Genomic DNA, 26,246 nt, shown 5'->3' with positions numbered 1-26,246 from the left:
ATATGGATGCGGAGGAGGAGCTGGAGCCCTCCTACGTGCCCATCTACCCGCCGCCCCGCACCGACGTCATGGACATCTCCAACGACGAAGCGTAGCTAGCGTGACATAGTACATAGATTTATTCTGCATGGATCCAGGGGATGAAAATATGAGAGAAGCACCAAAATATGAATAATGATCTGGATGTACCTAGTGACGTTCGCCGGCATTTGAAGGATGGGATTTACCTAGTCCGACTCCCAGTAACCAACGAATAGGAATAGTAGGTAAACTTTTCGTAAAAGTATAATACTCGTACGTAGGAATAAGATTTGTGGTAGCCAATAGGTACTTCCGGTGCACGCTAGCGACAGTTCAAGCTGGTGAATCCACTGACCGACTGCACGGTTTTCCTCCTTTTTTTCCACCACCGACGACGAGGAGTGCTTTTTTTTCTTTTTTTTCCACCACCGACGGCGACGAGTGCGGCGCAGCCAGCTCGTGGGCCGTAGCCCACCAAGGCTTTTGGAGGAAAAACTTTTATTTTATGCACAGGGAGAAAATGAAAGGAGGCCCAGTACAGCCGGTGCTTATTACAGCCCAAGACCACACTGCAGGTCACCGTTCCCAATCCGATCGAGATTGAACGGAACGCCGCCGCCTCCCGCACGGCCCACCCGCTCCGTCTCCAGTCTTCCCGGCCGCCAGGCACGACAAACCGCCGTCCATTCCCCCGGCAGCCGGCGCGGGGGTGGTGCCTTGGAGAGGTTCTCGCCTCGATCGGGTCCCTTCACGGCTCGCTTAGGAGTAATTGGTTAATTCTAAGAGGAGCGCCATCGTTGATGAGCATGGAGCAGAGGCAGCCATGAGGTCAGCAACATCCAGTCAGTTCTTGTCGCCGTTTTATTCCTAGTTCGTGCAGCACATTAGGGCATGGATGTTTGCTCTTCAGTTTTCACCAGTTTATATATACAAGGATGTCTAGGGCTGGTGAATGAATTCTGTCCCAAGTGAATTCCGCACTTCAGGTCAGTTTGATGGCTTTAATTTCTTGTATTTATTTATGTTTGTGCTCTCAGGCATTTGTCAGATTTCTGGGCATTTCTGACAAGCCACATTCCAATGTTTGTCAACTGCTGCATACCATTCTACCTCTGATGTACACTTGTTTCTTTTTTCAAGGTGTCACATACTAAGAAATTCTCCTCCGGAAGCAGCGAACAGAGGCACCTAAGTCGACGCGGGGCGAGTCATCGGGCAATTTTCCACCTTTCCTGCCTCGTTTGGCTGCTCATTTGGTGTCCATCTCATTGGCAGCTTCGCGCCACCTGTTCGACGGAATGGCAGAGAGGCTCTGCAGCAAGAAAGCGGCTGTGGCTGCTGGCGAGGACCGCTTAAGCACGCTGCCGGAAGATGTGATCCATCTCGTGCTGTCGCTCCTGCCCTCGTGTCAAGCCGTGCGGACGTGCGTGCTCGCCACCCGCTGGCGCACCCTCTGGAAGTCCGTGCCGTCTCTTCGCGTCGATGCCGATGATGAGGCCTACCGGTGTTGCCAGGACCTGAAGCGTTTCATCGATAGCTTTCTTCGCTGCCGTGACCCAACACCTCTGCACGAATGTGAGATCCTTTTTGACGATGATCGGCGCTCGGAGGAGTTTCACCAAGACTTTGAGCTGTGGCTCCGTTATGCCGTGTCGCACAAAGTGAGGGTTCTCCGATTTGAAATCCTAGCTGGTCATGATCCGTTGCAGCTATCTGCCGGGGCTGTCATCTCGGAGCATTTGACAACCTTAATTCTTCGTTGCGTCGAGTTTGAGGATTTCTCTCTGGATGTTTCCGGCTGTCAGTCACTTGAGGTGCTGGAGATGCACGAGTGTGTAATCAACATCGGGACTGCCTTACCGAAATCCTTAAAGCATCTGACAATCAGAGATACAAGTTTTGGCTCTCAGGATTCCCCCTGTCTTACTTCTGCGCCAGGTCTGGTTACCTTGGAAGTTGCTGACTGTCATGGTTGGACCCCGTTGTTTAAGAGCTTGCCATCACTAGTTGCGGCATTTATAAACACCGAATATGTCTTGAAGGGTTCTTGCGGAAATAGTTTCAATGGGTACTGTGGTCATGAGCAATGTGTGGTGTGCCATGGTATAGCTGATTTTGTGTTTCTTGAAGGTTTGTCGGGCGCTACGAATTTAGAGTTGACAGCTGAATACTTTATGGTATGCTCACACTCTTTTCCAGTTCATTATATGCTTGCTGTTTTGCTAATGCCGTTTGTTGTTTTCTGTTCACCTTGGTATTATTAAATCTTACACTTGAAGTTAGAGCTTCAATTGTCCTTTAATTCTTCACCTCGTCTAGATTTTCAGAACAGATATAGAATGGTGCCCTATGTTTAGCAGGCTAAAAACATTGTTGCTCAGTGACTGGTGTATGGCTCAGTACTTCCATGGACTAGTTTTCTTTCTCAAGCACTCACCGATTCTAGAGAGGCTTACCCTTGAACACTGTACTTTATCTAAGGTATGAATTTTTTTTTTCTTCTTCTTCTTCTATGTATGATAGATGCTTTGTCTTTGAAATTGCCACGTACTGCTGGTTCATTTCAGTCAACTATTTTGTTTGCAACAGCAATGGTATGATACCACGACTGAAACCTACAAGCCAAAGGACAAATTCTTGGTATCAAAGCATCTCAAGGCAGTCGAAATCAATCATGTGAAAGGTGATAAAAGGATTCACCTATTATTGAAGGTCCTTGCTTTCCATGGAGTATATTCAGAACTAATAAACTTTAAAGAGAAGTATACTTCTTAACGTAAGTGACTATAACCACATTTTACTGTTACAATGTTTATGTAGTCTGCATGTATGACATTATTATTTTTCCAGTCAATTAAATCACAAAATAAAACTGAAATTGGAAACAACCATTGGGTGAGGTTAGAAATGAAAAACGGAAGACCACCTAACTTATTTCAGTGAAATGTAAACCTAGGCCAAAGAAGAAGTGCATGCAACATGTTTACATCCTTTGGCTTGTCAATGCCACTATGACACCACACACCTTTCATTCACAATGCCGCATCTTGGTCGACCATTTAGCCTGCTCATGATCAATACCAAGCATCAAACATGGTGATGCCATCTGCTGGGGCAACAACTACAGCTGCAAGAGGTGCTTGGTGGCTGTAGCTACATGCATTTGCTGTCAAGTAACATGATAATGCTTGATTGATTATCAAAATCCATCATGTTGCTAAAAACATGGACATTTTATTGAGGGTTCTCATCTTGTCTTCACAATGAGAAAGTTCAATTTGGTGCTCTTTAGTTTGTTGGAGGTCCAGGCCTCGAGGGAAATTGTCGAATGACAAGTTAAAACTTCTGACTAGTTTTCATGTTAACAATACATCGTTTGAGCATTACAATAAAATAGATCAAGTTGCATCTTTTTTTTTTGCGAACAAGATCAAGTTGCATCTTTGTCCGACCATCCAAGTGAATTTCTTGTACAGTTTTCCTGCACTTCAGTGTCACTCGCTAATTGGCGAGGACTTTCATGTGCTCATTGGGTCTCCTGTTGTTGTTTCCACAGGCTTCAGTTTCCAGCATGAATTGTAGTTCAGACCGTCTACTATGGCTTCTCTATCCAGACGCCCATGTCCATGAATGATTCACCATAAGGTACTCTGCGTGTTGTCAGCTGAGATCGCGCGTCTGCCCATCATGTCTGTTCACATGAACTCGTGTCCTCAACCCGGCCAGACTCAGGCACTCAAGCCTGACCTGATTAAATTGCTGAAGTCCAACGTTTATTTCGTTCTTTCAAGTACAACTTCTGTAATAAGGAGTAGCATCTAAAGACTACTATAAAGTAAACTTTGATGACACCTGGAAAGCTGTTTTAGTTGCTTTGTGGTGATTGTTTGAGTACCCTGCATAGGTTGCTTCAAATTTGTTCAAACCTCTGACACCTTGGTCGGTTTAAGTTTAAGCATGCATAAATTATTTCTTTTCTTTTCCCGTGGTTTCGTAACTTCACTGTGGTTTCAGACCCAGGTTATCTGGAAAAACAGAGAGAGGAAAAATGCCTCGTCTCTCAAAGAGATTCAGCCAGATGGACTTTTATATCCCCCTGTGATCAAAGTCACAGCCAAATATCTACGTTCTTTTTATAGCCAGCACAATATCTAGGTTTGTTTTATAGATGAATAAATATGTATTATACTATTGGAAACTTCTCTCCCGTATGAATTGAATGGTGTACTTTTTTTTGTCACATAAATAACATTTTGTTGGTCACAGTGATGGTCTAAATCAGGCTCAAAATACGTGCGGGCACCCTTACATGGAGTATTAGAAACAAATATTTATTCCTTCTGAACACATTCAAAATAACATGATAGAATTCTGCATAGCGAAAATTACGTTCGATCAATGGATGACTGATACTCCCTCCGTTCCTAAATATAAGTCTTTGTAGAGGTTCCACTATGAACTGCATACGGGGCAAAATGAGTAAATCTACATTCCAAAATGCATCTACATACATCCGTATGTGGTACATAATGAAATCTATACAAAGATTATACTCCTATTTAGGAACGAAGGGAGTATTGAACAGTACTTAGAAGAGCTCTTCGAATGAACAAATGGCTAGTGGAACAAATAAGAAAGAACACGTTTCATCTGAATGTGGCATGTAAATAAACACATGTACATAAGAACAAATCAGTTTTGTTTTCACAAACATATGTAAACACCTTGCACATGACATGAGACACCACGCTGGACGTTCCACCGTCATGACATGTGTATCGGCTTACCACAACTACTAGACATTTTCCCCGCAAGAAAAAGAAAAGGAAAACTCTAGCCAAAATACATGCCTCGTCACAGAATTCGCTATGTGATGCTCATTGCGTCAGATTGCGGGGAGAACATACGGGGCAATGTGACAAATTTTCTTTGGTTCTGGCGGTTTTCTTTTATGCTCTCTTTCTCGTTTATTCTCAGGGGTTCCCTTTACGGGTTTTTTGCTCCTTTTCTTTTTCTTACTTTTTCTTTAAATTTACGTTTTTACATTCTGAACTTCTCTACATACATGGATTTTTTTTTGAAACTACGCTTTTAGGAAAAAATCTTGATTCTTTTAATATTCATGTAGTTTAGTAAACTTTCGTTATGTATTTCAAATTTTCGCATTTTAACGGAAAAAACAGGCAAAAACTCTGAGCGAACCCTGAGTAAACTTGCTATAGAGAGTTTTTTCTGCAAGGACACAAAATCATTGGTAGAATTCGTGCAATATACAGTCTACACTTCCACAAAGTTATAGCTAGCCACGAACATGACACTGCGGTACTATTTCAAGTTCCATCCTCACCTCTGAGGTTTTAAACCAGCAAAAATTCAGTACGAAACGAAACTAGACTCAAACGAAACGACCTTCTACATAGACGACGCCTTCTCCAAGCAGCCAAACACACATCATAAAATGTGCACATTTACCGCCAACCAGCTGCTGAACGGATGCATCAAACTAGATCTGCGCAAAATGATGCTATTTCTTTGCATTGCCGGAAAAGAGCTTCTGCGCCACACCCTTCTTCCAAACGTTTCTTTCAGGGCTCACATCATCAGGATGACGAAAATCAAGCATAGCCAATGAGTTGTCGCCCAACCGAGCTCTGAGAAACTTTGACGTCTTCTTTGATTGTTTACTGTTGTTATTACTGCTGCTGCTTCCTCCACCCTTGCCCACATACCTACTGGTGCTAGACGCCTTTGAAATGGCAACTTGATCACCTCCAGCAGATAGTGGGGTTCTTTCCTTGGAAGATCGGTACCCATCCTTTGAAAGCACTGCAGCCTCTCCTTCCTGAAGCAATTTCTCTTTCAAGGTAATGGTTTCAAAACTGCCATTTTCTTTCAGGCTTTTAGAGCGCATGTTGGCGTAATAGGCCTCAGCAAGTTCGGTCTGCTTCAGAGGATCAGGCAACAGTATAGCCATTTCAGGAACAAGATGCGATATACCAAACTGCTCCACATAGGAGAGATACTCCGAAGCACCAATGACGCCGTGACGGTATTCAGAAGCAATTTCTTTAAACGCAGAGAACCTATCCTCATCCATTCCAAATGCAGCACGCATTTTTTCCACGAGGGCGTTGTTCGCTTGCCGAACATCCTCCGCAAGAGGCAAAGGCTGGCTGCTTTGAGGTGACACTTGGTGTTTATTGCCGTAAGCTGTACTTGATGATGCCTGGGTAGAGGACCCACCAGAAACAAGATTAGGGGTAGAAACAGAGTGCTTCATCTTGATTGGAGCTCTGGAATTCCATGCTGAACCACTGGAGGCAGGTGGCACGAGCCCATTATCTCTTGTCGATTGAGGTACAGTCCGAAGGTGAGAAGACCCAGAGAGATGTAGCCCCTGATCAGGCGTCGGCCATGCCTCGGTGGAAGTGGAAAAATCAGGCACTATCTCAGGATTTTCAGTGGTTTGGGACCGACAAGAATTCATGGCGCCCTTCCTAGGTTGTTGAAGCCTTGATGCAAATGTGTTCTTAGCAAGACTTTGCAGCCCCTGTTGTGTTGAAGCAGAACCCTTGTTACTTAACCCAGGCAATGGAGGGAATAATGATTCATCACCAAGCCTCGCAGAATCCCTTGAGCTCTGATTAACAGCCGGTGCATGCTTTGCTTGATGCTTCGCAGAACCCCTTGAGCTCTGATTAACAGACAGTGCATGCTTTGGTTGATGCTCTGAGAGGGGGGGAAACGAGGTTTTTTCAGGAACAGCATCCATCCTAGCATCAGGAATATCCTGGTCTCCAGGAGGAGGAAAAGACAATTGTTCGAGCACGCCACCATTCCCTAAGCTTTGACCAGAACTGGCTGAATTGACACTTGATGACTGTAAAGGCCCTGCAACACTATCAACTAGACTTCCAAGGCCATGATGTTCTGCAGTTGCAGTGCCATCCCGCTCCTGCTCAGGTGTAGGACATGTCTGGGTGGAAGTGGAAACATGAGGTACTATCTCAGGATTTTCAGCGGTTTGAGGCCGACCAGAATTTAGTACCTTCACGGTGCCCTTCCTAGGTTGTTCAAGCCTTGATGCAAGTGTGTTCTTAGCAAAAGGCTTCAGCCCATGTCGTGTTGAAGCAGAACCTTTGTTACTTGACCCAGGCAATGGAAGGAACACATCACCAAGCCTCTCAGAACCCCTTGAGCTCTGATTAAGAGCCAGCGTATTACTTGATTGATGCTCCGAGAGGGGAGCAAACGAGGTTTCATCTGAAACAGCATCCATCCTAGCATCAGGAATATCCCGGCCTTGAAGATGAGGAAAAGACAATTGTTCAAGCACGCGACCATTCCCTAAGCTTCGACGACGAGAACTGGCCGAACTGACACTTGATGACTGTAAAGGCCCTGCAACACTATCAACTCGACTTCCAAGGCCATGCTCTGCAGTTGCACTGCCATTCCGCTCCCGCTCAGGTGTAGGACATGTGTGGGTGGAAGTGGAAGCATGAGGTACTATCTCAGGATTTTGAGCAGTTTGAGGCCGACCAGAATATAGTACCTTCACGGTGCCCTTCCTAGACTGTTGAAGCCTTGATGCAAGAGTGGTCTTAGGAAGACCTTGCAGCCCCTGTTGTGTTGAAGCAGAACACTTGTTACTTGACCCAGGCAGTGGAGGGAACAGTGATTCATCAGCAAGCATCGTGGAACCCCCTGCGCTATCAAGTCGACTTCCAAGGCCATGGTCTGCAGTTGCACTGCCATCCACAGGTAATGAGAAATCCCCATCAGGTCTGTCATGGTGAGCACTACGGCCCCTGCCTCTGCCACGCCTTTGATCTTGCTCATTCCTTTGGTACATAAAACTGGTAGGTATCTGAAGTGTGGCGTTCCTCTGGGCACGAGACATCCGCCCGCCGTGCTCCATTGCATTGTGTCTGTTGATCTCCGCGTCGCTCTGGAAGACAACAAACTTCTTGGCCAAACACGCGTCATCTTCGCAGAGGAAGTGATCTTTCCGAAAATGCATCTCCAAATCATTGTAGTTGCGGAAATAATCGTACTGCCCAGGATGCCGCCTCTGACATATGTGGCACGAGTAGTGGTCCCTGGTCATATGCGCGTAAAGCTCATTATCTCCATAGAATGCCCTCTTGCAATACTCGCAAATCGGGTGTCCCGCAAAGCCGCCGCGTTCGACCTCGGAGCCATCCACCTCAGTGTCCCCTGTTTGCGTGTGCCGGGTCATCTGTTCCTGCGTGTAGAGCTTCTGTTGACAGATGAACACCTTCCTCCCCTCCAAGCAAAGTTTGCACATGCGCAGCCCATGCTTGTCGGACAGATGCCCCCTTAGCAGGCCAATGGTCTTGAAGGTGCTGTCCCTGCCCTTCGCTTGCGCCGCCTGGCCGGCCTGGCCCTCCTCAATTCTCTCACATACGCTGCAGGAGAGCCGGCACATGGCCCGAATCATCTTGTAGTGGTCGGCGTCGTCGAAGTAGGCCCTTGAATCCTCGTGGTACCAGTACTCCCCCGCCTTCCCCTCGCTCGCCGCGGCGGGCAAGGCGGAGAAATCGGAGATGACCCTCGTGTAGTCCCCCATGGCCTTGGTGACGAAGACGGAGGGGCAGTCCGTCTTGCAGATGCAGCAATGACGGTCCCCGACGACGAAGCGGAGGCGGACGACGCAGGTCGAGCACACCTCGCGGTGGCCGCAGGGCCCGTAGGCCACCCACTCGAGCGCGTCCGCGCACACCGCGCAGCTGTCGTCCATCCCGGCGTGCGGCGGGGGTCGGTCGGCGGCGGCGAGGAAGGGTTAGGGTTCGGCGGCGAGGAAGGGTTAGAGGAGGCGAGAAGGTTCGAGACGATGGAGCGGTTTGGCTCTGGGCTTTTCTCCTCTCCGCTGGAGAGAGTTTTTTCTTTTTTATAAGTTGGACCGCTTTTTTTTTTGAGAAGAATAAGTTGGACCGCTGGGCGGAGAGGTTTGGTAAGGCGGTGGAGAGACCAGGTTCGACACGCTTAAACGGGCCGGTCCACTCGCACGCCTGTGCTGCGTGCGTTTCCCCTCGCACGGAGCGTCGAATAGTGGGTCTCTCCCCTTGCCCCCCGTGTTCCTCTCAGTCTTCCTCCCCCCCCCACCGCTTCGTGTTGCTCGAGGAAGTGAATGCACGGCGATCGCCGGGGAGGCGAGGAGACTCGACGCGGTGACGATCTATATCTATTCGCCGCTGACCCGCCGCATTCCTCTCCCCCACCAACAGAGAACCCAGAACCGAGATGGCTTAGGGGAGTGACTGCTCTTCTGACGTCGCGACCCGGAGTGCGGAGCAAACCCGCCGCCGCCGAGGAGCGGGAGCACTCCATCGGACGGGCCTCCTGCGCGTCTGGCCGGAGACGGCGACCAGAGGTAACTTGGTGCGAACCTTGGCTTCTTTACCAATCTTTGCCGCATGTTTGCTCATTCTGTGTCGGCCACCATCGGCAGCTTCGGGGCGGGACACCACCTGTTCGACGGAATGGCCGAGAGGATGTGCAGCAAGGAAGCCGCTGTGGCTGGCGGCGATGAGGACCGGGTAAGCACGCTGCCGGACGAATTGATCCAGCTGGTGCTGTCATTCCTGCCCTCGCACCAGGCCGTGCAGACGTGCGTGCTCGCCACCCGCTGGCGCACCCTCTGGAAGTCCGTGCCGGCCATTCGCCTCGACGCCTATGCTGGGACCTACCAGTTTGGGCAGGACCTGAGCCATTTCGTCCATAGTCTTCTCCGATACCGTGACCCAACTCCTCTGCGTGAATGTGAGATCCTTTTTAATGGCGATCATCGCCATGATTGTTACGACCTACGAGGAGGAGATTCAGCAAGACTTTGAGCTGTGGCTCCGTTATGCTGTGTCATGCAAAGCGAGGGTTATTCGACTCGAAATAACTGTTTATCGTCCTTTGAGGATATTTCCTGGGACTCTCATCTCCCAGCACTTGACAAGGTTAATTCTTCATCGTGTCCAGTTTGAGGATTTCTCTCTTGATGTTTTGGGCTGTCAGTTACTGGAGGTGTTGGACATTCAAGACTGTATAATCGACATTGAGACTGTTTTCCCAAAATCTCTACAACATCTGGCGATCAGAGATACAGGTCTTTTCCCAATGGAAACCCGGTGTGTTATATCTGCGCCAGGTCTGGTTTTCTTGGAACTATACGACTGTTTGGGTTGGACTCCGTTGCTTGAGAGCCTGCCATCATTGGTAACGGCATTTATCAACACTGGACCCTACTGCAGAGATAATTGTAGAAATAGTTCTAACGGGGACTGTGGTCTCGAGTCATGTGTGGAGTGCTATGGTATAGATGATTGTGTGCTTCTCCAAGGTTTATCAGCCGCTACAAATTTAGAGCTGATAACCTGCAAGTCTATGGTATGCTTGTGCTTCTTTTTCCAATGGATATGCTTGTTTTGCTGACTCCTTCACTTCATCTTTGCATCAGTGTATTAGTCAATTGGAGCATATTAAACTGGCTTGTGGTATGCATTGCATGTTTGTCACCAACTCCCTCTTTTTTAATCGTATTTTTCTAATTTTTCTTGCATCTGCACCATTTTGTATTACAAGAAGAATGCCGAGAAGGCTCATAACTTACAACTTACAACTTACTTGACATCAAACCCAGAACCCCAAAACAACTCTAGCAAATGGAGCTAAACTAGCAAAACTGGTTCTGACCCAATGTAAACAAAAAATAGAGGGGAAAAAAGAAGAGGCAGGAAAAAATGGTTTGCAAGCCTAGCCAGCTGTTATCTCTAGATGCCTGAACTGCAAGGGGCTGCCGTCATGTTTCTATGAAGATAGCCCCTATAGTTTGTTCATGAGAAAGGCATTATACATATAGTATGCATGTAAGGCTACTTGGTACTTACATTCTACTATGCAAAAGCATATGATTCAGATTAATCTGGGAGCCATGTCAATTTGTGTGACACTTAAATAGTGCGGCTTAATTTAATATGGTTCTAAAATCTGGTTCAGGGTATAAATCGCTTTATTGCTTGTGCATAGTTGCTCAAATTTAGAATTTTCTAGAATGCTTGTATTCATTTCAGTATTACTAATTCATATACTTGAATTAAGAGTTTCAACTGTTCTTTTTTTTTTCACTTCGCCCAGATCTTCAGAAATGATATAAAATGGTCCCCGATGTTTAGCAAGGTAAAAACATTGTTGCTTGGTGACTGGTGTATGGCTGCTAACTTCAATGGACTAGTTTACTTTCTCCAGCACTCACCAATTCTACAGAGGCTTACGCTTGAACTTGCTAGTCGCTCTGAGGTATAACTTTTTTCATGTATGATGCCTTATCTTTGAAATTTCCATGTACTGCTTATTCCTTTCAGTTAATTATTTTGTTTGTGACAGGAATTTCTCATTGAAACGAGTGAGATCTACAACCCAGCGGAACAATTTTTGGTATCAAAACATCTCAAGGCAGTCAAAATCAATCATGTGAAAGACGATAAAAGGATTCACCAATTATTGAAGGTCCTTGCTTATCATGGAGTACATTTGGAACTAATAAACATTGAAGAGAAGGAGGACGCTCGTGAACGTAAGTATTACAACCACATTTTACTGTTATATTGTTTATGTAGTCTGCATGTGTGACAGTTGGAAAACTGTATTATTATTCTAGGAAGATAAATCACAGACTAGTACTTATATTTGGAAAACTAGATGTTCAACCATTTGGTGTAGGTTAGAAATGAAAAAGACCCACCTATATGTTTCAATGGAAATGTAAACCTAGGCCAAAGCAGAAATACATGCACCATTTCTACATCATTTGTCTTTCACATCTTAATCGGTTGTTTAGGCTGCTGGTGATCAGCACCTAACAGTATACTCCCTCCGTCCTTCAAAGAGTGTACTTCCAACATTGTTGGAAAATCAAACTATCAATGTTTGTGAAACCAAATAGGTATATGATGAAAATATATTTTATCATGGATCTAATGCTACTTAACTTGATGACATAAAGGTTGGTGTATTATTGTACAAATAAGGTCAAACATTTAAAAGTTTGACTTTCCAATAAAGTTGGAAGTACACTCTTTGAAGGACGGAGGGAGTACATGGTGACTGCATCCCCTGGGGCAACAACTACAGGTGCATGCATATGCTGTTAAGTAGGAGGATAATGCCTGATTTATTTATTATTAAAACCCAACAGGTTGCTGAATGCAGGAGCACTTTATTGAGGTTTTCACCTTGTCTTCGTAATGAGATAATTGAACTTGCTGCTCCGTAGTTGCTTTGAGATCGAGAGAAATTGTGGAATGATAAGTTATATCTTTTGAATGGCTTCATTTGTATGCTGGTTCAATTCTATTTAGCCTGGGCTTTCATGTGCTCATTGTGTTTCTGTTGTTCCCGCAGGCTTCAGTTTTCAGCACAAGTAGCAGTTCAGATCATCCACTATCGTCGCTTCTCTACTCAGAGACTCCCATATTCCCTGAATGTTACACTGATAAGGTGGTACTTCCTGCGTTTTGTGAACCGAGATGGTGCGCCTGCCCATCACGTCCATTTCAGTATGTCATGTGCCTCGCCTGGATGCTGTTGGAAAGGCTTAAACCCGTCCCTGTATCGCTCTTGCTTGTTTCCTGAGCTTGGTTAGTGTCAGTCCTGAACTGATCAAGCTGCTGAAGTCGGTGCGTTTTTGGTTTAGTCGTTTTGTGGTGCAACTTATTGTGCAAAATGTTGCGTATCTTGTCCTATCGCTCCCGGAAGACTGTTTTTATTGGGTTCTCGTGGTGGTTGTTTGTTTAAGTTCCCCAGCAAAAACAAAATACGAGCATAATATTACATTTTCCTTCCCCAGCAAAAACAAAATAAAAGTTACAGTTTCCTTGTGAACATAAGATTGTAGATGAGAGTATATTAAAACTTGGAGTAGAAGTGTTTGCAAGCGAAACCTAAAAAGTGAGATGCCGAGTAGAAGTCTTTCCAATACGAGCATAATATAATATTGTTGAAAGCGCAGTCTTCCAGACAATCGAAATACTCAAGGAATTAAACTGAAATCGCTTGTGCGCTTCTGATGATCACGCGAAGCTGCTGTGTTTGCTGGTTACAGTCTTGAGCTGAGCACGGTGTGAATGTAATGGCGAGGTGCCTGCCTGCTAAAGCTGCTGTCCAACAGTCCATCTGATCTTTTTTTTTGTTTGCAGGGGTGGTCCATCTGAATCTTCTTGGAACGGTCGTGTGAAAATTTCCTGGATATACTTGAATTTGATTCTTTTCTTTTCTTTTCGAATAAAAAGCTAGTACTCCTCCGCTAGAGTAGAGTAGTTGTTTAACGACGAGCCGAAAGCTGTCTGGGTTTCCCTACCAAAAAAAAAGCTGCCTGGGAACGGTGGGGCTGGGCTAGTTGCTGCCTCCATGACCGGTGGGGCCACCGTCCGGCTCGTAGATAGAGCGATCGTCCTCCGCGTCCACGGTGCACACCCAGCGATCCCCCATCCCTCAAAAAAAAACCCAGCGATCCCCCAACGGGAATGAGACGCTCCCCCGCCGACAGCGCGGCCCCACGCGTGAGCCCGCACCACTCCCGGACAACACGGCAAAGCGCGGCGCGGGCCCACCTCCCCGGCCGCTTCGCCTCGTGGAGGAGCATCTCCACCTCCCCGACGGGTCAAGTCAAATCCGACCGTTGGAGACAGAGCCGCACCAGCACCGGCACCGACCGACCGACCGACGCAAGGCCCCCAACAAAGTCGCCAAACCCACAGGCCCCAGCCCATGCCCAGCTCCACCCCAAGTCCCCAACACACAGCACACAACACAACACACAGGGCGCGCGCACACCACGCCGCCTCCCCTCCCCTCCCCTCCCAGTCTCCCACCTCCGGCGGCGGCGGCGAGCCAGATAGAGAGCGAGGCCGGCCGGGGGGGAGGAGGAGGAAGATGATGATGCCCACGGGCGGCGACTCCAGCTCCCCCGTGCGCGCGCTGCGGCGGCTGGCCGGCTCCCTCCTCGCCGCCGCGCGCCTCCGCGGCTCCTTCAGCGCATCCAAATGGTCACCCCCCACCGCCCGCGCCCTGTTTGGTTGTTTGTTTGTTTGTTCGTTTTCTCGCGTGCGTCACCGGTGGAAACTAACTCACTGACGGTGGTGTCGGTTCGTTTGTTGGTTCGCAGCAAGACGGAGGCGCGGATGGCGGCGGCGCGGATGAAGCTGCTGCGGAACCGCCGCGAGGCGCAGGTGCGCAAGATGCGCGGGGACGTCGCCGCGCTGCTCCGCGACGGCCGCGAGGACACCGCCCGCATCAGGGTACGTAGTACGCCCCATACCTCATAAATCCTACAGTGCAGTGTATACATGTTCGATGTTCCAGCCGGCTCGCTCTCTTCTGCACGCGCATCCTCCTGCATCAGACACACCTCGGCTCGCCGGACAGATTGGTCGGGGTCGCCGCGGTTCCGTTTAGTTCGGCCAGCACGCGTCGGGCCTTCCGGCCGGCCTTCTGCGCCAAATCCAATCCCGCGACCGGCGGTGAATCCAGATATCGGTAGCGCGTCCATGGCAGGAATGGCCCTGCTCATTCGGACGGACAGAATCGGGAAACAGATTCCAGAAATAGTACAACACTTTCTGATTGATGCGGAAGAGATTATAACTTCCTTAAATCTAGCGTTTCCTCTTCCACTCTACCTATATATACATTGCAGATAAGGAAACTTCTTTATAATCAATTAATTAATGATTTAATGTCCAATAGTAGACAATACAAGGCTTCCTATTTATACCCAACCGTGTTTACTGGGTTTTGACTCCAGTTCATTCCTGTACAAATCAGGCAGGTCAGGGTGCCGTTACACTCCAGTCTAAGATCCAACATTAAATAACACATTTCTCTCTGATTACTTACCCTTTTTAACATTCTTAGTAGATTTGAATATGTGCATGCTATACATTTAAGAAAAGGGTATGTATACTATACATTTGCGTCTTGCAAATGCTCAATTGTGTTCTTTGGTTTGTTTTGTATGCGACCTGTATCAGTTAGTCATAGAGATTGGGCTGCCTCGTGTATTGGTGCTTCACCCACTGTGAGTCTCAAGACACTGATTAGTCAGAAAAGGGGACAAAATTAGGGAACAGTTTCTGACATAAAATTTCTCTGAAAAAACACTGATTAGTCAGATATAGAAGCTTTGATGCGATAGAGATTACAGAGATTTGAGGTAAGGGAACTTCTAATGTCTTAAACATAGCAAGCTTTTTCATTTATATCCAACCATATTGTGGGTTTTGACTATAGTTAATTTCTGACAAATCAGGCTGTTGTTACTCTTTTCCTTGAAAGAGAATAGGTTGTTGTTACACTTGAGTCTAATCCCACATTGAATTATTCCCCCCGGCACCTTTGTAAACTAGAGGATGTGTATGCTATGTATTTATTTAGGAAAAGGATATGCACATGTACCGAACAATGAGGAAAACACTGTCGACCATATCTCAAATCAAGTTATTTGGTGTATTTCAGGTCGAGCATGTAATTAGAGAACAAAACACTATGGCGGCAAATGAGATTATTGAACTTTTCTGTGAACTGATTGTTACACGGCTTCCCATCATTGCCAAGCAGAAGTATGTGTATCTTGCAACATTTCCTTGCTTTCAGAATTGTTTGTTCTGATAACCAGGACCTAAACTTGTGCCACTGGCCAACCTCTTCTTCAGGGAATGCCCAGCGGACCTGAAAGAAGGTATCTGCAGTTTGATATTTGCAGCCCCAAGGTGCTCTGAACTCCCTGAACTCACTCGGATGCGGGACCTTTTTGAAAAGAAGTATGGGAAAGATTTCGTTGCTGCTGCAGTTGACCTGCGCCCAAATGCTGGTGTTAATAACCTTGTAAGTGTGTGTATTTCTTATTTTTTCTCCTGCAAAGTCATTCGATGTCACTACTGCATGTATTTTCTGCTCACTACTGAAATCGATGATGTTCTTCTGAAGCTAATTGAGAAGCTGTCAGCCAATAAGCCGTCTGGGCAAACTAAGCTGAAAGTTCTCAAGGATATAGCAAAGGAGCATCAAATCGATTGGGACCCGAGCGAGGCTGAGCAGGATCTTCTTAAACCTGCTGAAGAGATGATTGTATGTACTACTAACACTGTAATGTGCATTCTTTCATTTACAGGCTTTATAGTGTCGAACTAATAGGCTTTACTTCTGAGCAGCAAGGACCTAGTTCATTTGGTGAAGCTTCCAAAATGCCCGTGAAGACTACGCTATCAGCAAATTTTGTGCAACCCAGTCCATCTATTTACAGGTTTCTAGCTCCTTTCCCTCTATAACGATACAAATGACGCAAACCTGTATAACATTGGTTCCTCATCCATCCCTTCTTCTCATTTGCAGTTCTGGATACGCTGATGAGTATGATGATAATAATGTTAGAGGTGCCAAGCAATTCAAGGATGCAGCTTCAGCTGCACGAGCAGCTGCGGAGTCTGCTGCGCAAGCAGCATCTGCCGCTAAGGCTGCAGCCAACCTTGCCAACCAGAACACCCATTCATCCGACGAAGACGAAGACGATGACGATGACGATGACGATGACGAGGACTGGAAGACCACTCTTCATGAGTCCACTCATTCTAGCAGGCGCCAATCGATGATGAGCAACTCAAGCAGAACCTCCAGGAAAGAAAATGCATCCGCCTTCGATGAAATGAGGCTCCGTGGAAGCACAGGCAGAAGGTTAAGCGGGTCGAACCACATGGAAGATAAAGACTCGGACCTGCTTCAGGATCTGGGTACTGGCAGGACGCGCAGAAGGAACAGCCGTGCTGCTAGCAAGGTGCACTCGGAGATAAAGTTTGATGATTCAGAGGCGGAGGACGGCAGCGACGCCGAGATACAGTCCTCCCTGGAGAGGCGGCCTCCACGGAAGGAACGTTACCCAGGAAACGGTCACCGCGAAGAGAAGGAAGCAGAAGACAACGATGACTTCCCTGAGCCGCCGAAGGCGAACCCCGGCTCCCGCGTTCATCCGAACATGCCCCTGGACTTCGAGACCCTGACGGCGCGCTTCGAGGCGCTGAGGTCATCCGGGGGGAAGCTCCCTTAGCTTGCGCAGTGGAATCGTGATGTTGAATCCTTTGCTTGCGCCTATACAATGCCGGAACTACATACTGCTAAGTTATATACATATTACTTGTCTCGTGCGTTTGGTTTTGCAAGGTGCTGGCTTGCCCCAAACTATTATTCCGTATCTATAATCTATAATACCTAAACAGTTCATCCTCACTACCTTATTTCTCTAAACACGCAAGCTATCCAACTCAGCAGCCATGCCACATCAGCAATTACTCTTATTTATCTTCACTTGCCAGCTCGCCACATCAGCATATGTTTTCAACAAGTCGTGTTGGTTTTTGTTTTTAGGGTTAAATCATGCTGGCAACCGAAGCGAACCCCTTTGGGCTTCCCTGATCGATGAGGCGGCGTAATAACTGATAAAGAGAAGCCCATCCGTCGATCTCTTCTTATCTCTTAGTCTTCCTGGTAGCAGAACGGGCGATGCCGTCAATCACCACCGACGGCACCATCGATGCCCAGCAGTCGAGCACTCCGGCGTTTCTCCAGTCCATGCGTCTCCACACGGGCGAGCAGAGGCACGCCAAGGCGGCACCTCTTCCTCTCCTCCTGGCGCGCGAGGACCTCGATAGAGCGACCTCCGTCGTGTCATCCATCTGGCTGCCGCCTCACCTGCGGCTCGATCTGATCTGGGGAAGATGGTGAGGGGTGGGGTTCGGCGGAGTTAGGGAAGAGGGAGATACGGTGCAGGACCACTACGCTGCAGACTTTAGGCGCCCGGAGTCGACGACTCTGCCTCCTGAAGGACGACCTCCACCACCTCCTTGCTGCCCAGAAAGCGACAACGACGCCGCCTCTCGGCGACTTCACGTGCTCTCGCTAAAATTCCCCTTCAGACAGTGGAGCGGCATCGCTCCCATAGTCTTCAACATCAGGTTGGTGTCTGCACCATTGCTCCAAAATTGTGTCATGCTTGCCAGGTCATGCAAAGTTTAATCCAGCGTTCCCTCTTGTATTATATTGATTTCAAAAGCACATAGGATTACTGATGCATACCAGTATGTTTATTTTAGTGTTGTCACAGATCTGTTCTCTTTTTCATGAAGTTGGCTGGGGGCTTTGGCCACATGACAACTTTAATTTGAGATATCAATGATATAAATCAGTGAAGTTAATGTAACACCACTCCTGTTTTGGCACTGTACAGGATGCAGATGAAGATATGGATTGCATACTAAAAGTGCATTAATGTTCTGTCATTAAACACCATGCGTGGGTATATCATTCTCAACCAATGGTTGCTTTATGCTTGAAAATACTTCATGGCTGCACTATGATGGTAATATAAGTTTTGTTTTCCTCTAAGGAAACTTCATAGTTCCAACACTGTTTTACTTTTGCAGCGTTGTAGAATTCTTTTGAAGGTATGGGATTCCACATCATATTCTGATTTTCCATTTACAATGCTTTGTTCATTCCCATTATCATGACCTTCATGGTAACCATTGCCACCTAAATTTAGCAAATAATCGCCTGTTATGTATGGTTCAATATTTGTGCATCACCAGTTATAAAGGGTTCAGTATATCAATTTGTTGAACTTTGCTGATATATTCATATGTACATTTGTATCAAAATGTACACAATTTCATTTTTGTTGGTGGTGTAGACTCATTGGATTATTGTGTTTTTTCTTCTCAATTTGATTATGGGAATGACCCAAAATTTGCCAAAGGAGTAGTGAAGTGGGTGCTCAAATCTTCATCTTTCGTTTGCTCTAAAATGATTTGGCATCTCCAAGTAATGTTCCCTTCTTATTGTAAGTAGCGTGCAAATCTTCAAGAAATACTTTAGAGAACCACGACATTGAGGGCGTTCTCCTTTGCAAATAGGCCATTACCAATCTAGGTGCCATCAGCTTTGTGACCATGTTTATTACTCTCACTTGCAATATTGTTGCCTTTCATTTGTGGTCCGGTGGCAAGGAATCTTTTATGTACCGTCTCATGGCAGTATTTTTTGTTCTAATTGTATAGTTCTTCTATGCTGAGAATAAATGCAAAAAATAAAAAGTGGGTTGTGTTCTTGCCCTGTTCTGCTACTTGATGCATTTGTCTTTCTTCCTCCCATGCATGACGTCATGTGATCTATCTTTTTGTTGGGAATAGTAATACATCTATTGCTATATTTTGTATTGGGATTGCATATTGGGAGTATTTTGTGTAACTACGAGCATCCTTATTGACATCTACTGGTACTAATCAGCAGGTCTCCTGATTCCATGGTGTGCCTTAGTCTTTTGGCGGGCATATTAAAAGTTGAGGGCTCTCTTGGTCAAACAAGTGGAGTGAATACCTGCACTTTTTCCCGCACTGAAAGATTGCAAACAGCTGATGGGCACCTCTCAAGTTTCTAATCCATCTCAATTTGCGTTGGAAATCTTCTGCCGGCTCAAGTGCTCATGTAAGGAATATGGCCGTATTTTTCTTGGATTTTTCATTTGCCTTGCAATGCTAATGGAGAAAAGGCAACCAAATTATTGGAGGGATAAGATGGTTAAAGAATAGATAAATAAACTATTTGCCATGGAAATTGCTGTATTGAGACTTGGTGCATTGATACATTTGGAAAGTATGTAACGACCATGTCTTTGATAATGTACTTCCAAACTTTGGTTGGTGCAGAATTCCTGTTGTTAGCACCTACACATAGAAATGTACCGGACAATAAAAAGTAAACTGCGCTTTCCCTTGAACTCGTAACATTATTCAATGTGACCGAAAGAGTAATCTGACCATGAAAATTTCATTTTACATAATCATCACTATTTATTTTTTGACCATACATTCCCGCAGCAACGCGCGAGGAATCATCTAGTTACATTCGTGTTGCTCCCAGGTATATAGGCTATCTGAACTTGTGAGGTGAATGAGAGCGGAAACTTTTGTGGTCTTCATTCAGTGTGTGTTGTGCAACCAACCAGTGAGTGGGCACAAGAAAATTGGTCCAGTGTTGATTACCCCTTCTTGTTTCCATTAGTGAAAAAAAAGTTCACCTGTGACCATTCAAATTGTCTCCGCACTTTGGTCACTGATTTTAGAAATACCAGAAATACGGTCACTCTACTTGCACTAAGCGGCTCATTACGGCCACTCATACGAAATGCTCTATGTATTTGTGTGTGCTGGCATACGGTTGACCGGTCAGAGGGGATGCATGGACGCCAGTTGTTCCAACGGCATAGACAGGGAGGGTGGTGCTGATTTTACAAAAAAAAAAAACTATTGCGGAGCGGGACACGAGCCATTATTAGGCTAACACCAGCTCTACCCAAGATTGGATCCACAGAGCTTCAAGATTAATATAAGTCTTCCTGCAAAAAAAAAGGTTAATATAAGTCAACCCGCAAAAAAAAAGTTTAAAGAAGTCACTATTGGTGTCTCACTAGTGGCAAGGACGTGTCCTGCAACTAAACAATATTTCGTTGTAATGAGATACACATGGCGTGGCACATGGCATACAACCGCCCTACTAGACATCCAACCACATGTTGCTTGCATTTTTTGTCAACATGAAAATTTTCAAAAACTAATTAGCCATCACAAAATAAGTCTATACAAGTCATGAATGACTAAATGGAACTACCGAGGGTACCTTGAGGACAATATGAATTCTTCTTCCATACTATATTGTCTGCTTGATTCCTTTCTGTTTGAGAGATATGTGGTCACTTAGAACTTTGTTGCAGTACCATTCGCCTCAGATGTATCAGCGGTTGCATTATCTAGAACATGCCCCTTGGATGCTTTAAGACCTTCAAGTGTTAACTCCACATGTCTCATGGACGGACGGCCCTCATCTGTTATCTTTACGCACACTATCGCAAGCGCAGCTACTTGTTCCACTTCTTTGCCTCCCTCATCCATGACTAGCTGAGACAAATCGCCTTCTGCAAATAAGATAGCAAAATGTGCCACGAGGCCATTGCCTTGGGAAGATAAATATGCGAATGGCTTCTTTCTTGTCAACCGTTCTAAAAGCATGACACCGAAGCTGTAAACATCATTTTTCTGTGTGAGTCTCCCTGTGCAGAAATACATAGGGTCTAAATATCCTATTGTGCCTTGCACCATCGTTGTTGCACCCGATTTATCAACTGGAATATACCTTGATGCTCCAAAATCTGCTACCTCTGAGGCTAGAGTATCATCCAAAAGTATGTTAACGGACTTAATATCTCTACGGATGATAGGTATTGATACAGTTGTGTGAAGATAGGCTAGTGACTTAGTTGTCTCGGTTGCTATTCGCAGCCTATTTTCCATGAAAATGATCTTGATTCAGTGATGTGCAGATGATCGTAAAGCGTCCCATTGGATATGAACTCATAGACCAATATCGGGACTTCTGTTTCAAGGCAGCAACCGTATAGTTTTACAACATTTTCGGTGATTGATTTGTGATAGTATAGCAACCTCATTGATGAACTCATCAATCTCTTTTTGAACCACTTTCTTTGTTATCTTGATGGCTATGACATGGAGGTCTGATAAAATCCCTTTGTAGACGGTACCATGTCCCCCATGACCAAGCTCACGAGCTTTGTCAAAATCATTTGTTGCTTTCTCTAGCTCTTCCAATGTTATTGTCATTCTTTCTGCAATATCAGCACTTTGAGATACCAATTGTTGCAGCAAACGACCACGACCTTGGTCAAAGAACTTCCGCTTCATTATTTGTTTTCTTCGATGTTTAAGATTTTCTGCCAAGAAGAACGAGAGAAGAATAAAAAGGACAACTGTTGCTCCACTTCGAACTCCTATTCCAATGGATAAATCTGAAAATATGTATACGAGATGTTTTACTATCATTGGCACTTGCACATGGCTTAAACAACAAACTTTTACAACAAAAAAAGCGTATAATCAGAAAGTTTAATTTGTAAATTATTTTCCAACTAAAGTACAATTTTTCCATATGAGAGATATGGTGCAATGTTTGATATTATGAATATTATGTTGACTGCACATGATTTGTTTTTTGGAAAAATGTTTGAAGGATGATAAAGTTAAACATTGATTGATCTATCGTTTTTCATTATGAATAATTTCTTAAATAAATTTGCTACACCCAAATAGTTTGTGTATATGTGGCCTTACATGCACATACAAAACTGCAAAACCGTGGGCTCCTTTGGTTCAAAGGAATTCCACAAGATTTTTGGAGGAGCTCCATAGGGTTTTCGGAGGATTTGAATCCATGAGAACTTTTCGCGATAGTTTGATTCATAGGATTGGAATCCTTAGCATGTTTTTTCCCATAAGATTCATATGCACTCCATCTTGGAGGAAATTTTCCATCCACACTCGAACCACTTGGTACAATTCATTTCCTTTTTGTGTGCTATCAAACACTCCTTCGTTTTAATTCCTATAGTTTTATAATCTTACAGGATACAAGACAACCTTACATGCCATTCTTAAGTTTTTTTCCTATTCTTGCATTTTAAGAATCCTACGAATCAAAGGCCCTCGGGATTCTAAAAACTCAGCAATAGAAGAAACAGATGAGTAGTATAGGAACACACGCGCAAAACCGAGTACTGGTAAACGTAAAAATTCTGCCAATTGAGTGTTTGACGCATGATAATTAAGAAAAAACAAAAATTCTAATAAACTTGGCCATATCAAAGTCAATCCGTGAAAAAATGTATAGTTAGATTGACTACAGAAATTCGTAGGGGCACGCGGGTGCGGGAGCACGCACCTGCCTGGCCGCCCGATTGCCTTGCTATCCGCAAAGTAGTTAGTCCCTGCATAAGGGCACAATAAGTTTTAAGTTCTAATTTTTCATACATATAAGATTTGTCGGGCTCATATCAAGTTTCAAAGTTGAAACTTTAAGTTGGCTTCCCGACCCTCCCGGCTCGCTCCCGCGAGCGACCGGAGGGAACCCTAGCCGCTCCTCCTCCAGACCCCACCTTCCTACCTCCCTCCCCCGCCGCCGCCGACAGGTGCTGACGGGCAAAGCCCGGTCGGCGCGGCGGCGGCGGGGCGTCTTTCCTCTCCTCTGCCCGTGGAGTTCCGGCACGGGACGGTGCTCTCGGGTGGCGGCGCTGGGCTGGGGCGGGGCCCAGCGGCACGACGATAGCGGCGCGGGGCGGTGACGCGACGGTGGTCAGGGCCTCGGGCGGAGTGCGGCGGCTGCCTCGGTCTCGGCGTAGGTGGAGGCATGCGGGCGGGCGCCCGGCCAGATCCGCCCGGATCCTGTGTCGCAGGGCCAGCTGGCGGCGCGAGGTGGTGGCGGGTGCTCGTCTGAGCCCCGGGTGGTGGCTGGTCGCCGGCGGCCGGGTCCTGGCCTCCCGATGGGGGTCAGCTGGTGGTCGTGGTGGCCGCCTGTGTTGGTGGTTGTGTGTGCCCGGTGACTCACGCGCTTCGAGCTCGCCGGGCAGCGAGGGTTGGGCAGTGGCCGGGTGTGGCTGCTGCCCCAGCCGTGGGTGGCTCCACGACGCTTGGCAGGTCGTCTGCGACGGCGGTTTCGGGCGTCGGCCCGTCCGTAGTCAACTTGTGTCGGCCTTCGCTTCCTCTCCTCATCGTCCGAGCATTACTTCGCCGAAGGGCTGTACTTCTCCCAGCTGAGATTCATCACTCGTCTCGCGTTCGGTGCGGCAGGACCGAGCTCGTCTCGCGCTCGATGTAGCAAGACCGAGCTCGTCTCGCGCACGGTGCAGCAGGACCGACCTCATCTCGCACACGGTGCCGTTGGATCGAGCTCGTCTCGCGCCCGGTGCTGCAGGATGGGTCGACGGAGGCTTGTTTTGGTCGGCCTACTGGGTCTCGGCACTGGGGGATGCCCAGGGGTGTGAAAGGCGGAACCTTTTCGCTCATCTCTTTGGCTGGGGTAGCGGCGGATCTCGGGTGAGGTGGGATCAAGGTCTTGGATGCCGGGGTGGCGGCCCTGGTGGTGGTAGCACGGTGCTCTTGGGCAGAGGCCGTGGCTTGGTGCTGCCCGGTGGCCATGGCCGTGTGGGCGGCGTGGTAGCCGGGGTGTGGCGTTCGGTGGCGGTGAGTGTTGGCCGAGGTGGTGAAAACATGTTCTATCTTTGAACGGACCAGCGGCGGCGCAGGTCGTTCCCTTCTTGAAGGCGTCGTCGCGGCTCTCACTGCCCGTCGTCGTGCTGCTCCAGGAAAAACTCTGATCCTCGGATTGGACGGTGGCGGCGCTCCAGCGTTCTTGCCGGTCGCTCATACTAAGTTTCAAAAGTTGGAAATTACTAAAAAAATTGAAAACTCATCAAAAGGTATTCAAAGTGCATCTCATTAAACACGAATATGGGAACAAAACTTAATTTGGGGTTTTCATTTAAAAGATATCAAAGATTAAAAATCGGAATCCAAAGAAAAGGCACGCGTGAGGGGCTCAGTGTGCCCGCACCTACGTGCCACAAAACATCTTAGTCTCGTTCTTCATGACCGGCTTGCTTCCCTTTAACTATATCTGGCATGGGGTGGTGCTGGTGCTTAATGAGTATAGGAACAAATGCAAATAGCCACCTATAGCCCCATAAAAGCTTAACTTGCAGCTGAATCTTGCAAGTTTCTGCGGATACAATTTAATTCAACACACAAGGAGAAGCACAAGACGATTATCTAGTCCATGTATGTTGGACAATTTTGACTTGTAGGACAAACCTAGAATTTCAGTTCATCTGAAACAGAGGCATAGATAAGAGTGTGATGTGCGATTGTGCTCACGAAAAGAAATCCGACCACCCACCCACCCACAAAGTTCAAACCTCGCTCCTCATACACCCGTAGCACATGCACGCATGGAGGCGTGGGTGAGGAGGCCGTAGGGAGCATCGATCAATCTTCTTCCAAGTTGATCATGCATGCCTCGTGCATGCATGTACGGGCTATAAGCACTAGTTGGATGATCCATCAAACGCTAGCCCAGTCGAATACACTATTTACACGCTACAAGCAAAGCGTTCCACATCCAGATCCAGTAGCTAGCCCACGGTAAAAGCGAGACACCCAACAATGGAGCGCTCCCACCTCCACCACCATCTCCTCCTCCTCCTCTTGGTCGTCGGAGTTGGCCTCCTCGCCACTGAGGTCGCCGGCCACGAGCAGGAGTCCTGCGACACCGCGATACTGGCCCATCACATCAACATCCTCTCGCCCCCTACCACCGAGAAGGACCCCGGCGGCGCTAGCTGCGAGGTGGTGCGGTCCGGGGTGGACTCGTCCCTGGCTGCGGCCGCGGGCGTGACCCCGTGCCTCTGCCTCCTCGATGACGTCCCAGCTTTTCTCGTCACCGGCTTCTTCATCGCGCACGTCCCCGCCGAGATCTACGCCCCCTGCGGAGGCCAGCACGTCAACGAAGCCCAGCTCCTCGCGGAGAAATGCGGCAGTATATATGGACCTCGATTCGTAGTTTTGGAGTTCACTTTTCATAGAGCGTACGCCATTCTGAATGGAACCATGCCTCGTGTTGCGCAGGAGTATTGGCTGGATTGTCATCCTGGAGAGAGGAGGAGAAGGACAAAGATGGCGCCATGGAGGACAATGAGGACGGCGCCGTGGACGACGAGGCCATCCGCAGCAACACTGATGGGTTGGCTGGCTCTATGTCCATCGTCGAGTAGGAACTAGGAAGAAGGCAGTGGAAGACCGTTTAATTGTACTGGCGCTTGTGGCCTGGGCCGCAGTTAGTTCAGCGTTGTTTTTCTTCCTTCTTTATGTTTCCGTGGAACCTGTCGATTCTTCTGATTACAAGTTTTGTGTTGAATAAAATATAAATAAGGTGGTCTTACCCTTATCATTGTGTAGATTTTACCTGTGTCCGATCCTTTTTACTCGCAGGTTTGTTTGAAGTCAAAGTCTTTGAAGTTTGACCATCTTTCCCTTTTTTTTTTTGAAACTCATCACCCCTTTTTATTAGCTAGTAATTAAAACATTGTCTTTTACAAGAAGGGCATGATGGCATCCGGTGCCTCATCAAACCAGGAACTAGGGGAAGAAAATTTACAGATTCTAGCTAGCTCATCAGCCACAGCATTAGCTTCCCTATGGCAATGCTCATAACGCACGCATGTGAAATTCTTTGCCATGTGAAAACAATCATCCAAAATTGCAGCA

At 46.9% G+C, this 26,246-nt stretch overlaps 5 protein-coding genes and 1 pseudogene across 5 annotated transcripts; 4 read left to right on the top strand and 2 right to left on the bottom strand.

Moving 5' to 3' along the window:
• The first annotated feature begins 558 nt into the window (after window positions 1-558).
• LOC125556541 (F-box/FBD/LRR-repeat protein At5g56420-like) lies at window positions 559-3,976 on the top strand. The gene is made up of 5 exons (XM_048719255.1): window positions 559-1,007; window positions 1,162-2,198; window positions 2,341-2,502; window positions 2,611-2,797; window positions 3,578-3,976. The coding sequence occupies exons 2-4, from the start codon at window positions 1,320-1,322 to the stop codon at window positions 2,794-2,796; spliced, it is 1,227 nt and encodes a 408-aa protein (XP_048575212.1). The 5' UTR covers window positions 559-1,007; window positions 1,162-1,319; the 3' UTR covers window position 2,797; window positions 3,578-3,976.
• A 1,305-nt stretch (window positions 3,977-5,281) lies between these two features.
• LOC125510322 (E3 ubiquitin-protein ligase ZNF598-like) lies at window positions 5,282-8,919 on the bottom strand. The gene has a single exon (XM_048675477.1). The coding sequence runs from the start codon at window positions 8,783-8,785 to the stop codon at window positions 5,546-5,548; it is 3,240 nt and encodes a 1,079-aa protein (XP_048531434.1). The 5' UTR covers window positions 8,786-8,919; the 3' UTR covers window positions 5,282-5,545.
• A 198-nt stretch (window positions 8,920-9,117) lies between these two features.
• LOC125510323 lies at window positions 9,118-12,729 on the top strand. The gene is made up of 5 exons (XM_048675478.1): window positions 9,118-9,418; window positions 9,497-10,425; window positions 11,173-11,334; window positions 11,422-11,611; window positions 12,439-12,729. The coding sequence occupies exons 2-5, from the start codon at window positions 9,823-9,825 to the stop codon at window positions 12,459-12,461; spliced, it is 978 nt and encodes a 325-aa protein (XP_048531435.1). The 5' UTR covers window positions 9,118-9,418; window positions 9,497-9,822; the 3' UTR covers window positions 12,462-12,729.
• A 1,058-nt stretch (window positions 12,730-13,787) lies between these two features.
• LOC125510321 lies at window positions 13,788-17,246 on the top strand. Its single transcript, XM_048675476.1, has 7 exons — window positions 13,788-14,081; window positions 14,201-14,333; window positions 15,550-15,653; window positions 15,747-15,918; window positions 16,021-16,161; window positions 16,245-16,336; window positions 16,426-17,246. Exons 1-7 carry the CDS (start codon window positions 13,804-13,806, stop codon window positions 17,132-17,134), a joined length of 1,629 nt encoding a protein of 542 aa, XP_048531433.1. The 5' UTR covers window positions 13,788-13,803; the 3' UTR covers window positions 17,135-17,246.
• A 3,588-nt stretch (window positions 17,247-20,834) lies between these two features.
• Window positions 20,835-24,351, bottom strand: LOC125507279 (annotated as a pseudogene).
• A 769-nt stretch (window positions 24,352-25,120) lies between these two features.
• LOC125556540 lies at window positions 25,121-25,915 on the top strand. Its single transcript, XM_048719253.1, has 2 exons — window positions 25,121-25,518; window positions 25,608-25,915. Exons 1-2 carry the CDS (start codon window positions 25,146-25,148, stop codon window positions 25,751-25,753), a joined length of 519 nt encoding a protein of 172 aa, XP_048575210.1. The 5' UTR covers window positions 25,121-25,145; the 3' UTR covers window positions 25,754-25,915.
• Window positions 25,916-26,246: the final 331 nt, after the last annotated feature.

This window comes from Triticum urartu, chromosome 5, assembly GCF_003073215.2.
Source record: "Triticum urartu cultivar G1812 chromosome 5, Tu2.1, whole genome shotgun sequence".
NCBI classification, from domain to species: domain Eukaryota; kingdom Viridiplantae; phylum Streptophyta; class Magnoliopsida; order Poales; family Poaceae; genus Triticum; species Triticum urartu.
Note: the sequence above shows the minus strand (reverse complement) of the source record. Positions and strands in the feature narration are given on the sequence as shown.

What these genes read in the sequence shown, in the direction of transcription:
- LOC125556541 (XM_048719255.1), top strand. Translation starts at nt 1,320, where the DNA reads ATGGCAGAGAGGCTCTGCAGCAAGAAAGCGGCTGTGGCTGCTGGCGAG. An exon ending in TGACAGCTGAATACTTTATG is followed by an intron (nt 2,199 to 2,340) that starts GTATGCTCACAC and finishes CACCTCGTCTAG; the next exon opens with ATTTTCAGAACAGATATAGA. An exon ending in AACACTGTACTTTATCTAAG is followed by an intron (nt 2,503 to 2,610) that starts GTATGAATTTTT and finishes TGTTTGCAACAG; the next exon opens with CAATGGTATGATACCACGAC.
- LOC125510322 (XM_048675477.1), bottom strand. Translation starts at nt 8,785, where the DNA reads ATGGACGACAGCTGCGCGGTGTGCGCGGACGCGCTCGAGTGGGTGGCC.
- LOC125510323 (XM_048675478.1), top strand. Translation starts at nt 9,823, where the DNA reads ATGGCGATCATCGCCATGATTGTTACGACCTACGAGGAGGAGATTCAG. An exon ending in TGATAACCTGCAAGTCTATG is followed by an intron (nt 10,426 to 11,172) that starts GTATGCTTGTGC and finishes CACTTCGCCCAG; the next exon opens with ATCTTCAGAAATGATATAAA. An exon ending in GAAGGAGGACGCTCGTGAAC is followed by an intron (nt 11,612 to 12,438) that starts GTAAGTATTACA and finishes TTGTTCCCGCAG; the next exon opens with GCTTCAGTTTTCAGCACAAG.
- LOC125510321 (XM_048675476.1), top strand. Translation starts at nt 13,804, where the DNA reads ATGCCCAGCTCCACCCCAAGTCCCCAACACACAGCACACAACACAACA. An exon ending in ATGCTGGTGTTAATAACCTT is followed by an intron (nt 15,919 to 16,020) that starts GTAAGTGTGTGT and finishes GTTCTTCTGAAG; the next exon opens with CTAATTGAGAAGCTGTCAGC. An exon ending in CCCAGTCCATCTATTTACAG is followed by an intron (nt 16,337 to 16,425) that starts GTTTCTAGCTCC and finishes TCTCATTTGCAG; the next exon opens with TTCTGGATACGCTGATGAGT.
- LOC125556540 (XM_048719253.1), top strand. Translation starts at nt 25,146, where the DNA reads ATGGAGCGCTCCCACCTCCACCACCATCTCCTCCTCCTCCTCTTGGTC. An exon ending in CCTCGCGGAGAAATGCGGCA is followed by an intron (nt 25,519 to 25,607) that starts GTATATATGGAC and finishes CGTGTTGCGCAG; the next exon opens with GAGTATTGGCTGGATTGTCA.